At 47.8% G+C, this 16,082-nt stretch overlaps 1 protein-coding gene across 1 annotated transcript in view; it reads left to right on the top strand.

Annotated features, from left to right (window-relative positions):
- Nucleotides 1-7,726: 7,726 nt before the first annotated feature.
- The window catches only part of ptpn4b (protein tyrosine phosphatase non-receptor type 4b), a 62,769-nt gene continuing 54,413 nt past the window's right edge, over nucleotides 7,727-16,082 (top strand). The window contains exon 1 of the mRNA XM_042081631.1: nucleotides 7,727-7,779. Within this exon, the coding sequence (XP_041937565.1) occupies nucleotides 7,727-7,779 (53 nt within the window). The remainder of the gene's footprint in view (nucleotides 7,780-16,082) is intronic.

The following is a 16,082-nucleotide window of genomic DNA, read 5'->3' as shown; positions in this document are numbered from 1 at the left end:
GTGTGAAAGTGACGCCCATGCTATACCAGTTTGGGTTTTGCAGAGTTTATTTATATTTTCCCCCCTGATACTTAAGGTTGCGTCTGTAGCCTCAATCTAATTTTTTATTGTGGCAAAATGCACGTACTTAGCAATGCATGGAAGCAATTTGCCTAAATCATGGGGTAAACTCTCCCCCCCCCCCCCCCCAAAAAAAAAACGTGCCGCCAAACGATGAAGTCTTGCTTCCTTGCCTAGCACCCGAGTGGATAAGCGGAATAATGCCTGCCTGTCGCTAAGCTTTTGTCGTCACGTCACTCTTCTACCCTGGCCAATCCCACCCCCCACCTTCTCCCGGCAGCCAGCAGGAATTCTCCTCCTGAAGGGACGAATTTCTCCTGTGTGTGTGTACGCAGACACAACCTGAGCCGGCCCTGCCCAACCCACCAGCATCACACCCCTGCGCTGCCGATGATGTCATGGCATTCAGAGAGCGGGAGAGGGAGGGGGCAGCACTCTCAAGCTTGCTACCCGGCACCCCTCTTTCCTTTTCTTTCATTCTCTCTCTCCCTCCTCCTTTTTTCTCTCGTCCTTTGCTGTCTCTCTCTCTCTCTCTCTCTCTCTCTCTCTCTCTCTCTCTCTCTCTCTCTTTATTCAAGAATGAAGCGATGATGACTAAGGAATGGACATTCTTCCCATAGATGCCTGCTTCTCCTGAAGTCAGGTGCATCGGCGTCACGTTATTTTTAGCGCTGCAATGATTGCAGCAAGTCAGGGAAGGTGTGTGTGTGTGTGTGAGATGGCAAGCAAGATGAATAAATACCACCAAGAGAAGATTGGTAGTAATCAAATGCAGCCGGTGAGGTGCTGCAAAAGCATAGTGGTGACGTGTTTACCGTGTGTGTGCGCGTGTGCATGCTGAGACAGAGCTCCAATGATTCTCCAGAGATTCCCCCTGACACCACCCCCCCCCCCACCACCCCAACCTGAGTCAACCATCCAGCCAGGTCCTATGAATGAAGCTGGGGCCGGTCTCCAGAGCATTAAAGAAAAGGCTAAGCCAAGATGCGCGCACACACACACACACACACACTTGCTCTCACCCTCGCACCATTCCTCAAGCTGTCAGCTCTCCACCGTGAGAAGATTTGCTGCCGATTCATCTCGCAGGCGAGCATATTTCTGAACAGACTCGCTGCTGCTCGCGTGGAGGTGTCGGGGTGGGGGGGGGGGGGGTGGGGTGGTGCTGGAGGGGTTTATTTTACCGAGAGGGACACACACACACGTACACACACAGAGAAAATACAGTACCACCTAGAGAAGAGGAGTTCTTGAAGAGCTGTGAGAGAAGATGAGGCTGTTTTTTCCACCGCTCCCTCTATGTGTGTGTGTGTTTTGAGGGGGTGGTGTTTGTGGGCCTGTGCTCGAGGAGGTATTTTCGTGTCTGTTGTGAACGGCAACTGTTGGCTCAGCAACAGCCTGGTGTTGCTATGATGGGGGTGGGCTGGGGAATTGGTGTGTGCATGTGTGGAACATGTGGGGTGGTGTTGTGTTTAGAAGCCGGAAGGGATGATTCATTTTAAAGGCAGCTCTGATCTGTGATTGTGCAAGGTGTGTGTATGTATTTGTCTTTCAAGAGTAGTGGTTGGAGCAGGATAATGTCAGGGGGGGATTACTGTGTGTGTGTGTGTGTGTGTGTGTGTGTGTGTGTGTGTGATGATGTGTTTGCTTGTCAGTTTATGTGACCCACTCTTCCGGTGTGTTGGATGAGTGTGTTGGAAGTACCTCCTTCACTGTGACTGTGACTGTGTGTAAGATGGTGTGTTTGCTTTGTGTTGGTGTCTGTCTTTGTTTGTATCTATCTATTTATTAGATTAGATTAGATTCAACTTTATTGTCATTGTGCAGAATACAAGTACAAAGCCAACGAAATGCAGTAAAATTTAGTAAAAATAACAAAGTTATCTGTATGTGGTTGGGTCCATCTATGTGTGTGTGTCCGTCGATCTATATGGAGCGTGTGTGCGCTCCACCTATAATGCAAGTCATTCCGTTGTGTGTGTCAGTCACAGCGCTACCCATCCTTCCTCAGGTGAGTCTCACCTGCAGCTTGGCCCAGAGCTCTGTGTCGTCATTATAACTCCTCAACAGCCACACACAAACACACACACACACCAGTACAGTGGAGAGGGGGATTTGTGCTCACTGGGGCATAAGCACTCATAAAGGGATTTGTCATCGTCAACCTCCAGCGGATTACCGTATCAGGTAGCGTACATAATACCGCCATACTGTTCTGAATTCACCTCAACGTGGTAAAGTGAGCACTCAATCTGATTAGGCTAAGCTCTATGATATTTTGATTATTTATTATTGTTTAAGCTTTCGAACTTGGGCGAGAAAATGTGTGGTGATGTAGCTTACAGGAAGGTGTGTCCAGTGGTTCTCCATACTCTAGGACCATAGACTGTGTTTTTGCGTATCCCTCGATCCTTATAGCTTACAGTGTCACTGGCGATAGTGACCCAAACATTCCTGAAACAACCTCTTAAGGTGACTCCAAGCCCTCTGGTTTTAATTAGACCACTGTAACTTTGGGGCACCTCATTGTTGTGACCCACTTTCTGTGACCTTGACCTTGTTTTGTGTCAAGGTCACATGGCCATTTTTCCACAGGCTCGTGCTCTCTTCCTCTGACCTGTCAGTGCTGTAGTTGGGCTGTGTGTCCGATGCAGATTGAGGAAATCAGTGTCTCTGAGCAAGTGACCACAAGTTCCTTATGTCTGATGACGGACACTCATGTGGCTCCAGAGATATCCGAACCCTGTGTGTGTGTGTGTGTGTGTGTGTGTGTGTGGTAGGGGAAGTAGCAACTTTGGGCTTAGAGGAAGATGGACTCAAGAGTTTCCCGGATCTCAGCCTCGTCCTGGCTCAGCTGTGGCCCAGATCTGGTGCGATTCTGGCTTCCTGTGTGACTCGCTCCGCTGATTCTCGTCCATCCTGTGGTGGTGTCTCGTCTGGTCATGACAGCCTCACCACACGAAGGCTGACCACAGCACAGACTGGTTCTTGTCAGAGATAATGATCAATTGCTTGTCAGAAGTGATGACCGCTTGACCCTGATGCAGGTGCTCGGAAACAGAGGTGGGGAAGTGCCTGGATTGCGGCCCAGCGCAACAGAACCGTTCACACTTGGTTGTCTTGACAACCTTGAGTGTGTCTGACAAAGGGAGGTCTTTACCCACCGCCGAAGATGGTTTGTGTAACCTGTGTTCCCCCTGAAAGGTTGTGCTCACATGACATGTCACTCACATGTGAGATGCCTGTGTGTGTGTGTGTGTGTTTGTTTGTGTGTGTGCGCGTATCCACTTGACTAGACTAGACCAACATGAGTTTGACCGTGCGTTTGACAAGCATGATGTATTTAAAATGTCTTAAATATGGTGAACAAAATCAGCACACACTTTAGCCTAAATATTATTTAATGCAACATGATCCTAGCAAATGGCAGTCTATTGCTAACATGTAATGCTAATACTATATTTGCGTGGTGTGTACAGCGTTAAATCTCAGTGTCAGTTCTGTTCAGTTCTGTTCTGTGTCACACTATGCCGTACCTCACACCTGAAGTGTTTTTCACCTGATCTGTAAAACATACGCAGAGTGTTCCCTTATCCTGTGCCCAGTCCTAGCAGGCAGCCTCAAACTGGGGCTTCCACAGCACAGGGTGCCCGGGTATCTGATTTTGTGTGTGTCTGTGTCTGTGCGTCTGTGCGTACGGGTCCTGGGCAGTCAGCCCCAAGAATTTTTGTCGGCTGTCTTGCAGTGTGTGAGAAGTCGAAGGTTACAGTGTAAGCACAGCAAACATATTGGAATGAAACATGCAGTGATGGTGTGAGTGACCATATCACATGCTACTGAAATAAAAATGCACACTGTCTGCCCGGCTTACCCTAACCTGACCTAAGCTAAGCTCCATGTACACCACAGCAGGGCGTCCCAGGGGCTCAGATGACCACACGAGGACCAATCTGCTAAGGCTGCGTTCACATTATTGCATTTTCGTTAGTGCCTGTTGCCCGTACAATTCATGGCATTTTTCAGAGTCCCTATAATGGAGCGCTTTGAAAGCGCTCATGGTCCCGTTTGGGTTTGTTAAGTCGGGTGAGGAGGAGCAGGCGACGATGTGAGGACAAGTTTGCAGAACAAAGCACTGGGCGGGTGAACAGATCAGGCCTGAGCAGAGAGAGAGCGAGAGAGAGAGGGGTTAAGAAAGGGGTTGGAGGGGGGCATTTGGGTCCAAGTGCCCACAGGGTTGGAGTCTGACTCGGGTCATTTTCCTATCCCACCCCATCTCTCTCCCCCACTTCCTGTCAGCCTCGTTACTGTCCTATACAATAAAGGCAACAAGCCCAGCAGCTATCCAAAACAAGAAGAGGGAGAGCGGGGGATGCAGAGAGAGGGGTTTTGAGAAGGGGCGAGCGGGAGGGAATGGTCAGAGCTGTGGAAGGCCGAAAGCCATGACTTGCAGGAAGAGCGGCCATGAGAATGAGCCAGGACTGATGCATTGTGGGAAGGCAGGCTGCTCCGCTCCGCCTACTCTCTTCTCCCCTGCTGAGGCATGGGCTGCCTGCACACACCAGAACACGCGCGCGCACACACCAGAACACGAACGCGCGCAGACACACACACCAGAACATGAACGCGCACACACACACACACACCAGAACATGAACACACACGTGCGCACACACACCAGAACACACACACACCAGAACATGAACACACACACACACACACACACACGCGCGCGCGCGCACACGCCAGAACATGAACACACGCGCGCGCACACGCCAGAACATGAACACGCGCGCGCGCACACACACACACCCACACACCCACCCACCCGAGAACGCACACACACTAGAACACGCGCGCGCACACAGTACCTGCTAGATTCTCAGTGCTGACAACATGCAACACCACACACTCTACAGCACAACACACACTGTAACAATGACACGACACAACCACAGCAGCCAGATTCTCTGCTCTTGCAACACACAGCACCATAAAACAACACAATGCATCAACATTAGCAGCACAATATAACAGCAATATTAGGCAAGGCAACATATCATAGCACAACCGCTGCCAGATTCTCATCATAGGTTTTGTTGAGCAGGCATCTTGACATAATTCCATGACACAGGCACAGAGGCAAGATTCTCATCACCGATGTCACTCAGCACATTACCACAACACAGTGTCACAACGCTACGCTATTCTCAAGCCGTTTTCAGCTCTGCACACAATGCCGTGCAAAGCGGCCCCACAAAATAAGCAAAATAAGCCGGAGTTGTCATCACAGAGATCCAGTACTGCTTCGGCAAAACAGTACAGCGCAGCACCAAAACATAACCACAGAGGCCAGATGCTCATGAAAAATGTCCTCCGAATATCTCCAAAATTGTTTCAGTAAAAGCATAACACAAGGAAAGTTTATTTAGTGCATGTCATACACTGGGGTAATTCAATGTGCTTTTATATGCACAAAAGCAAGGAATAATAGTAAGTAAAAGCATAAAAGAGCAGTGGTTAATATAATTGTTTAAAAAGTAAGGTTTATAAAATAGAATAATTAAAGTACATAAAAGGCACAAAGTAGAATGACTAAGATACATTAAAAGTCAGAGTGCACCTCATTAGCAGGAAGTGCTTTTGATCAGTTAGTAGAAAACGTCTGAAAACAGTTTTGTTTTAAATCAAGATACGAAATAGGCAAAAATTGCTGAAGGTGGTTCCAGAGCTGAACCGCAAAGCAGCTAAAAGCTGTTTCACCATGTTTAGTTTTGACAGCAGGTTTTACCAACACGTACTTGTGACCTGAGAGGTCTGACCTGCTGAAGCATATCTGATCTATAAGCAAAGCATGCCACACTAGAGCTAGACCTCAGCGGCCACATGCCCATTGTGAAGTCCACTGAACTTCTCCAAAACTGCTTAGCGAAACGTTGCACAATCCACACAGCACAACCACAGAGGCCAGATTCTCACGTTTAGCCACCCAGCTGTCAGAGCACAACACACAGACAGAATGGGACATGTCACACACTCCACACCCAATAGACGCAATGGAACACCACACACACACACACACACACACTCAGCACTGAATAGACACACTGCAACCAAGACTACACGGCTCCTTAACACAAGCGATTCTCATGTAAATGTAAATCAGGTTTATAGGCCAAGTATACTTGCACATGCAAGGAATTTGGTCTCTGCATTTGTCCCATCTGTGTATTAGTGAACACACAGAACACACAGTGAGGTGAAGCACACACTAACCCGGAGCAGTGAGCTGCCTGGCTACAGCGGCGCTCGGGGAGCAGTCAGGGGTTAGATGCCTTGCTCAAGGGCACTTCAACTGTGGATGTAGGCAGTGCTCAACCACCTCCCCTGCCCACATTTTTCCTACTGGTCTGGGATTGAACCGGCAACCTTCAAGCCTGAAACCCTAACCAGTAGGCCTGCCCCCCCATCATGGATGTAGTAACTCTGTACTGCATGAATAGCCTTTGAGTCTATGTTCTATGTATTGATAATACAGTACAGGTGCAATTCCGAGTTCTCACTGTTGATTTATGTGATTTATAATGGATATTTGTATAACTGCCCCCAGAGAGATGTCCTTTATTACTCTAGTTAGAGGGGTTTCATAGATGGCTCGCTTGAAAATGGTTTAGGTCTGGATCAGGCACAAGATCTGCTCCCAACTTGGGACGGGTCGAAGCCCGACTTGGCCTGGTTCAGAGTCTGATTTGGACGGGTCTGAGTCAGACTTGTTGCTGAGTAAGCAGCTTTCTGGAACAGGACGGCATCTGTTTGCTCAGAGGCACCGTGGCGTTCTGTTCAGCCAAAGTAAACTAGCATGACCCTGTCTTGGCTCCTACTTCTGCTGGGCATGACCCCAAGCCTCTGCAAGTGAATCAGCGTAGGGCTGCAGCTATTAATCAATGAATCTATTAGTTGTCAACTATAAAGTGCCAGCTATTTTGACAATAGTTAATCGCTTTGTGTCAATTTTTAAGAAAAGCTCCTCAAAATTCTCTGATTTTACCTTCTTAAACTTTACTGTTGTTTACTTTGACACATAGTCCTGTTGTTCAAGCTCATCACATGCAGTCCATAGGAAAAAGAATGAGACAATTTGGGACAACATGGGCCAAGTTATGGACAGGCAGCTTAAAGCAGACCCATGGGCCAAGTTATGGACAGGCAGCTTAAAGCAGACCCATGGGCCAAGTTATGGACAGGCAGCTTAAAGCAGACCCATGGGCCAAGTTATGGACAGGCAGCTTAAAGCAGACCCATGGGCCAAGTTATGGACAGGCAGCTTAAAGCAGTAGTACACTTTAGCCTTCTATGACGGTTATCTAAATGACTAATTTGATTTCCTGTTTAACTGACAAAGTAATGTTTAGTTTTAACCTTAAATCAGTGTGCCTCTGCTGCTGGTCTCAACCCTCTGCTCCTCACATTAAAACCCTGTTGCTGGTCTCAGCCCTGTGCCTTTCAGTAAACTTGCGTGATCCAGTGCTGGTGTCGGCCATTAAACCTGGTCCTGGTCTCATCCTTGTGTCTTTGTAGTACTGTGTAGTACTCCAGACCTTCTGGCTGTCCCAACCTTGTTTCCCTGTGATATAGAGGCTGCGCCTGGGGTCGACCAACCCATGTCCCCATGGAGCACCTGGTGTGCTTGGCTGGACAGCTGAGAGATGGACACAGTCCTCGGTGGGTGTGGGTGTCTGGGGGGCTTGCGGGTCGCATGGTGTTGTTGGCCTGCTGCAGGCCCATAGGCATGGAGGGGCATGGAGCCGGTCATAATTGGAACCTTCTCGTGCTGGCCGAGGCCTGCAGAATGACTCTACCTGAATCAAAGGAAGGTCTCTGTCAGGCCACAGAGGTAGTGAACATATATATATATATATATATATATATATATATATATATATATATATATATACACACACACACATACATAAATGTTTATGCACATGCTTATGCAACAGCCTGTGATTGAGCTAAAGAGCAACACCACCCCCCCCCCCCCCACCCCCGTCTCTCACATACAATCTTTTTCTTCTCTTCACTTTTATGTTTTGCTTGACTATGAAACGGTGCCTTGATGTCTTTTAGTTTTTATTTGGAATACAGTAAAAGTGTAGTTTATTAGACCGCAGAGGACTCTAAATATAGCCCTGCTGGCATTCACCACGTAGCAGAGTCGTGAATTTGTTGGCCTTGGGCTACTGATGGCAGCATTTACTGAGCAGCATAACCTGAAGTCTGGATCTCATGTGGCAGTTGTGACTCGAGAGTGAAGAAGCTGTTTTTTCTTGTTAGACTGTGTGTGTGTGTGGGGGTGAGTTTTGATGGCACTGCCGATGGCGATGAGCTTCTGTCTGGCAGGCAGCGCGTGTGTCTCATTGGCCAAACGTTTGTTCCGTGCGCCTGCGAGAGCGTGGCGGGCCTGGAAATGTCTTGTTCTCCGACTCTGGATGTTTTTCCTCTGGAAGAGCCGACCCCTGGGAAGCAGAGGGGAGAAACTTCTGGGCCGAGCCCAATGCATGTTGTCCCGAGGAATGTAGGAGTTGTAAATCTTTCTGTCCCTCTCTCTCCCTCTGCCTCTCTTGCCTACCCACCCTTTCCCTCTCTCTCATTCTCTCTCTCATTCTCTCTCTCATTCTCTCTCTCATTCTCTCTCTCTCTCTCATTCTCTCTCTCTCTCTCTCTCTCTCTCTCTCTCTCTCTCTCTCTCTCTCCCTCTGCCTCTCTTGCCTACCCACCCTTTCCCTCTCTCATTCTCTCTCTCTCTCTCTGTCTCTGTCTCTCTCTCTCTCTCTCATTCTCTCTCTCTCTCTCTCTCTCCACGGCCTGTCTTCTCAGGGTATTTGTGATCTTCCACTGTTGCAGTGAGGTTTTGAAGGTTTTTTTTAGTGTGTGTGTGTGTGCTCTCTCTTGGAGCCGTGTGGATCCCAAATAACCCCCTAAATAAAAGCCAAACACACACATCCAGCACAGTCCTGCCCTGTCCCATGGCAGAATTAAATAGGGACGGGTGTGTGTGTGGTGGTGGGGGGAGGTTGGTGGCTGTCGTCAGTTGTCTCACTGACCCCCGTCAGTAGGTCATGGGGGGTCTCTCTCTCTCTCTCGCGCTCTCTCTCGCTCCCCCCCCCCCCCTCCCCCCCATAGTCCATGTGTGCTCAGGGAGAGTCACCAGCTGTTTCTTCAAACAGCCATTCTGGAGCGTGACCCCTTTACTGGGTCCCCTTTTGGGGACATTGTTGGCACTATCTTGCAGTGAAGGGTTTCCTTACATTTTTTGCAGGGTGCAGACTGACACCAACCATATGGGAAAATGCTAAATGGACTGTGTTTTATATTGCGCTTTCCACTTCTTCTGTACACTCAAAGCACTTTATAATTTCACTCTTCACATTCTCTCTCTCTCACTCACACTCACACACACACACACACACACACACACACACCCCAATGGCAGAGGCTGGCATGCAAGGCACACCAGCAGCAGTTTGGGGTTCAGTGTCTTGCTCAAAGACACCTCGAACCGGCAGCCTTGCGGTTGCTGGACGCTGCCCCCATACAACTACACAGTGCATAGTCAGAGCGGTCAGCAGTCAGACAGATATCAAGGACCGCAGTGCTGTTAGTCAAGGTCTCCTCTGCATTGCAACCTGAATGTTATACCCCATTCTGTTGCAATGAATACTTGTACATGAAGAGGCACTGGTAAATGAAGAGGCACTGGTAAATTAGATTAGAACCGTGGACTTTGATCAGTCCTGCGGAAGATGAGCAGAGACTTGCTTCGTACAGTCCTAGTGGGGCCATATCAGAGCGTGTCAACTTCGATTGGTCACTGATTCGTCTCTTGCGTGTACACACACACACATACTTCTGTACTTATGTGGCACTGCAAAATATTCCAGACCGTGTGTGTTCTTTAACGAGTGGCCTGGATGCGAGTGGAGAAGTAAGCTCATCTGACAGGCCGCTGCACTGGGAGATCTCTTGGCAAAGGTCAGCGAAGGGACTGTGTGTGTGTGTGTGTGTGGCAAGGGTATAAGGCCTGATCCCCATGACCTTTTCACATGCTGTGTGTGTGTGTGTCCATACACACAAGTCCACAGACCCATAGCGAAACCGTGTTATGTATCTGGTGTTATTAAACATGAAAACGGAGAGCAGAAGAGAACTCCCCCCCCTGGGCAGCCAGAAGTGATGTCAGCAGCTGGCTGCGGTTTCACCAGAGGGAAGCGGGCATCTCCACACACACACACACACACACTGCTCCAGCCTCTATGGTGGTGAGGGCAACACACACGCCAGCTGAGAGAGCAGGGGCAGTGCTGGGAAGAGTGTGTGTGTGTGGGGGGGGGGCACCCCAGCACCCCAGCACCCCATGCCAGTCTCTCTCTCTCTCCTCTCTCTCTCTCTCTCTCCTCTCTCTCCTCTCTCTCTCTCTCTCTTCTCTCTCTCCTCTCTCTCTCTCTCTCTCTCTCTCTCTCTCTCTCTCTCTCTCTCTCTCTCTCTCTCTACCTCAACTTCATTCTTTCTCTTTTGTCCCTCCTCTCTCACTCTCTCTATCTTTGTCTCTCCCTCTATCTCTCTCTCTCTCTCTCTCTACCTCAACTTCATTCTTTCTCTTTTGTCCCTCCTCTCTCACTCTCTCTATCTTTGTCTCTCCCTCTATCTTTTTTTCTCTCCCTCTCATTCTGTCTCAATCCATTCTTCTCTCTCTCTCTTGCTCTGGTTCTGACTGTATCCCTCCTTCTCTCTCTCCATGTCTGTCCTGTATCCATTCTTCCCTCTCTCTCTCTGTCTGTCCTGTATTCTCTCTCTCTCTCTTGCGTTTGAATGACTGGCCTGGGCAGCACTGGCACTGAATACAAATCTGCATAATGGCCCCACTGTTCTCAGCCCAGCGGGGAATAAAGAGAGAGAGGGAGGGAGAAAGAGAGCGATAGACAGAGACACCCTGGTGGAGGGGTGTGATGGGGTTGGTGTGTGTGTGTGTGTGTGTGTGTGTGTGGGGAGGGGGGGGTGGCAACAGAGGGGCCTCTCTTGTGGGGCATGGATGGTGTCGTGTCATGTCCGGCTGAGTGAAGAGAGCTCAGTGCTACTCGCCTGAGCAAATGGACTCCTGACTTGTGTCTGTCTGTGTGTGTGTGTGTGTGTGTGTGTGTGTGTGTGTGTGTGTCACTGAGCGATAGAGAGACTCTCTGACTTAATGAAGCTCAGGGGATTTGTAAGAGTTTGAATAATACATTGAGGATGTGGCTGGTGTGTGTGGGGGGATTTTGTTTTCTCTTCTTTAAAAATGAGAAGTAGAAATTGATGATTGACATTTCCGCCATCATTTGACTTCCTGGAAAGTGCTCTGAGCCTGAACCAATGACGAACCAAAGAAGTGCAATAACTGACAGGTGTTACAGATGGAAAGATTGTCTGTCTGTCTGTCTGTCTGTCTGTCTGTCTGTCTGTCTGTCTGTCTGTCGTGGTTGTATGTTCCACTCCGTGGGTGGGGATTTTTTTCCCCCTTTGTGTGTGTGTGTGTGTGTGTGTGTGTGATTGTCTCACAGTAGCTTCAGTCCAGGTTATTCTGTAAGCTGTACACCGGTTCACTCATTGTCCCAGAGACACAAAGCCTGGCAGGTCTCTTTACATATCGCTACAAAGTGGTCACTTTTCCAGCGCTCTCCATGATTACGCACACTGATACACACACACACACACACACACACAAGCACAAACACACACATACCCTTCCTCATGCTTTTCCAGTGCTCCACACACACCCACACACCCCTCCTTTGTCCTTTTCAACAAGGCCAGAAAACACACCTACAGTACACAGACAAGTACATCAGTGTGTCCTTCTCTTCTCTTCTCTTCTCTTCTCTTCTCTTCTCTTCTCTTCTCTTCTCTTCTCTTCTCGTCATGTTGGCCATACACCATGTCTAGAAGCTTTAACTATTTGTTTTTGTGCTTAAGAGGATTTTTATTGTTTTTATTTTGCTTTTCTGACTCAACCTCCGTGTCCGGTTTGATGCTCTGCACTTGATTTTTAAAACAACACAAACATCAAGTCCCTCTCATCCCTTCATGGTCCAGCACCTTTAAAGGAGAATTCCGGTGTGATATTGACCTAAAGTGTATTCAAACATGATACAGAGTGTGAACGTATGTCTCATAGCCCATCTCGGCTTGTCCCCTGCACTCCAAAATCTGGCGCTAGTTAGCCGATGCTACCAACAGCTTTTTCAATAGTGGTGCTTCGGCATCGGGCTAGCCATGCAAATAAATCACTGTTTTACACCACTGTTTTACGAGGCTCAATGTATCTCCACACTTCATTGGTAGACTTCCGAGGGCCCTGACATTTAAAACGAGACATTGAGAACTTTGAAAAAGCACTGGTAGTTTACTTACAAGACGATTTATACAGACAGTATCTTCACGAAGTTTAGCGTTTACAGCCATCTTGAATTTAGTCACGATAAATCGAGCAACGAGTAAGAATGAACAGGTATGATAAGGTATCAGATTCCAAAAAATAATTCAGTGGAAATGCATGGATTCCAGTTGCTGCTACTGGAAGAAACTGGAATCCATGCATTTCCACTGAATTATTTTTGGAACTCCCTTATGTAGCTCATGCGTGAGCCAGCATGCGTTACATGTGGGGGCTCGTCCGGGAGTTGAATTTGGAAATCGTGCCTAGGTCGGTAAGATTTTTTTTCCCTCTTAGACGCACGATAACAATTTTTTTTAACTCCGGTTTTGTGTGATTAGATGTGCCTTACGCACAGGGATTTTTTTGGTGAGTTCCATGTTTTGTTTTGTTTTGTTAATGAGCTTAATTGATTACCTGTTTTCCGGTGTACGCTTGGTACGACGGGAGAGGGAGTTCCGCTGGCATCCTGTGCTTAGCTGCAGGGTTAATCCTTTCGTGCGCTTTTTCCTCGATGTTTCTTGGTGTCGGGAGGCCTGGCGGAACCTAATAGGGTAAGTTACTTTTGAGCTACGTGCAAACCCGGTCTTAGGTGAGACGCCTAAAACTTTTTTGTGTTGGTTAACTTGTAACTTAAGTAGTGTGTCGAACGTGGGGGAACTGCTTATCGGTTCAATTATAGGTGGGCACACTGAAGATGTAGGGGGTGGAAATATTCAGGGCATTTGTGGCGAGATAGATGCCGGGCAGCTCACTCTCTGTATAAGTAGGCTAAAGTGTTCCGCTGTGCTTTCAGGCGCCGAGTGACTGGTGGGGGGTGGGGGGTGGGGGGGGGGGGGGGTTGTGGTAGATTTATTAGGGCTTTCGAATTTCTCATGAATTTTTTGAGTAAGCTTGTTGTACTATGACAATCGGAATACTTTTAGATTGTTATTTGAATGGAGAATCTTAGTGTTTTTTGCTGCTCCGACGAATGAAAATGAATTGTTTGGTCTAACGAAAGACCAGTTGCGTAAAGTCGCTGAACAGTATTGTTTTGAGTCTCAACTTCCGAAGTCGGCCAAAAAGGCAACATTGCAAATATTAGTATTAGAGAGACTTAATGAGATGGAAGTCGTTTCGATGAATGAGTTATCTGAGCAGCCTGCCCCAAATACATTGACTCCTCAGGCTGTTCATTTAACTTTTGAGCAACAAAAGGTAGGTCTACTTATTGAATTACAAATCGAACGCGATAGATTGGCAGCAAGAGAATTGGCCGAAAGGGCTAAAGAGACGGAACGAGGACTGAAATTGGAAGCGGCTGAGCGAGAAATGGAGCGTAAATCAGAGGCCGAGGAAAAGGAAAAAGAGCGTCTTTTGGAATATGAGATTAAAAATACGGCAGCGCTAATTGGAAAAAGAAAGTGAGCTTCAGCGCATCAAGTTAGAGAATGAGACTGAGAGACTTCGGTTGATGGCAGCAGGTAAATGGCCAGCCCAATCAGCTAATACATCTGAGTCAAACTTGTCTACTATGATAACATTTCTGCCGAAATTCAACGAAAGCGACCCCATGTATTTTTTGCTTTATTTGAAAATGTTGCCAGTGAGCGAGGTTGGGGAGACGCTGAACGAACTCTGTTGTTACAGGCCGTGATAACAGGGGGTGCGCTCAGGAGGCCTTTATTGCGCTTGGTGCGTCGGAACGGAAGAATTATGAAGCTGCAAAGGGGGCTATTTTGAAGGCTTTTGAGCTTATTCCTGAAGCTTACAGACAGAAATTTAGGAATTGGAAGAAGGGGGAGAGACAAACACATACTGAACTTGCCCGTGAGCTGACTAGTTTGTTTATAGCGTTGGTGTACGTCTGAAGGAGTGAAGACGTTTGAGGAGCTGTGCAATTTGGTTGTACTAGAGCAGTTTTAAAAACGTAATTCCAGACAGACTTGCTACTTACATAAACGAACATAAAATTAAAACAGCTGCAGAAGCCGCGGTTCTAGCGGATGAGTTTGTTTTGACCCATAAGAGTAAATTCAGAGATCATGCGCCTCAGAGTTTTAGTCATGACGATTGGCCTCAAGGTTTCAGTCGCGAAGATTCTCGCCCCAGATGTTTTAATGCTTTTAAACGAGATCAGGGTGGCCAAAATAAAGCTGGTGAGAGCAGTTGCCATTATTGTATGGAAAAGGTCATTGGAAAAAAAGTGTCATGTTTTGCGTGATGGCGTCATTGCAGATGCGTTGTCCCGTTCAGTGGATGATGGAAATTGAGCCTGATGTCCTGTCATTTTGTCTCACGCATCTTCTCTTTCTCCTATGTCTTCTCTCCAGTATGTCCTTAATGTGCTTTTTCCAGGCGCCGGGAAATTGCTTGTTCTACTGGACATGGAGGTTTGGGGGGGAACGGGGTGTTAGTGGGATAGTTTTGACTGGTGGATGGATGGTGATTTATTTAGAACCTACTTGTTACAACTGTTGGTGATGGTTGGTGGGTCTGTGACCTTTATACCCTAGTAATTTGATATTGAGAGAAAGATTGTTTCTAGTGTGATTTTTTTTTTTTTGGATGTTTGTTTACTTGTCAGACAGCTCACTTTGTGGTCGTCTGTCTTAAGAGGGGGGGTGTTACGACCCTGCCGGGTCTCCACTGGCCCCGCCCACTTGCGCTCATGTTTGTCTGTCTCTGTGTGAAGCAGGTTGCCCGAGATGTGCAGGTGTTTGGTATTGCCCTGATGAGCACCTGTATTTGAAGGCCTGGGTTCCAAGCGCAGATGGGCTTCCTCTCCTCTCGACCGTCGTCTTTTTGTTTTGTTTGAACAGATCCCTAGACATACACTCACACTACACCTTGCTTTTATTCACTACACTGACTTTTTCGTATATTACTTTAATAAATATTCTTTATTTACTCATTCTGGCATGGAACTCCCTTATGTAGCTCATGCGTGAGCCAGCATGCGTTACAGTGCCCACAGGCTCGTGGGATTAGCAGGACACACACAAACACACACCATTTGGCCTTCTCCACGCCACTCTGTTCTGTGCAAGGCTACGCAGCACCATTTGGCCCTAATTGACCAACTGTTGCATAATGATTTCTTCCGCACGTGTGATTCCATAACGAGAGGAGAAGGAAAGACGACGTTATGTGAGACGCCATGTGATGAAGCAATCCTCATCGTTTTGGCCCAGTTTGGGGTTTGTGTTTGTGATGGCAATGTTGTGGTCAAAGCTTGTTGTTGTTGTTGTTGTTGTTGTTGTTGATACACACACACACACCGCCTGTATTGTCACGGCAATGAAGTTCTGACAAGTTTTACTCACTGCCCCCCCCCCCCCCCTCCACACACACACACGTTTATCCAGACCACACTGGTCAAACGGGGAGCACTAACTGCCATGGCTGTGGTTGCACGTCTCTGGAATTATGGCAAGATAGACGGGCATAGATGGGTAGATAGGTACTTTACTGTGTGTGTGTGTGTGTGTGTGTGTGTGTGTGTGTGTGCATGCGCGTGCGCAAAACTGCGCATGCACAATAAACCTATGCCTGTGTTCCATAGGTCCTGTGGGAG

The sequence above is a fragment of the Alosa sapidissima genome, chromosome 23, assembly GCF_018492685.1.
Source record: "Alosa sapidissima isolate fAloSap1 chromosome 23, fAloSap1.pri, whole genome shotgun sequence".
Classification (NCBI taxonomy): Eukaryota; Metazoa; Chordata; class Actinopteri; order Clupeiformes; family Clupeidae; genus Alosa; species Alosa sapidissima.
This window is presented reverse-complemented; position numbering and strand designations above follow the sequence as displayed.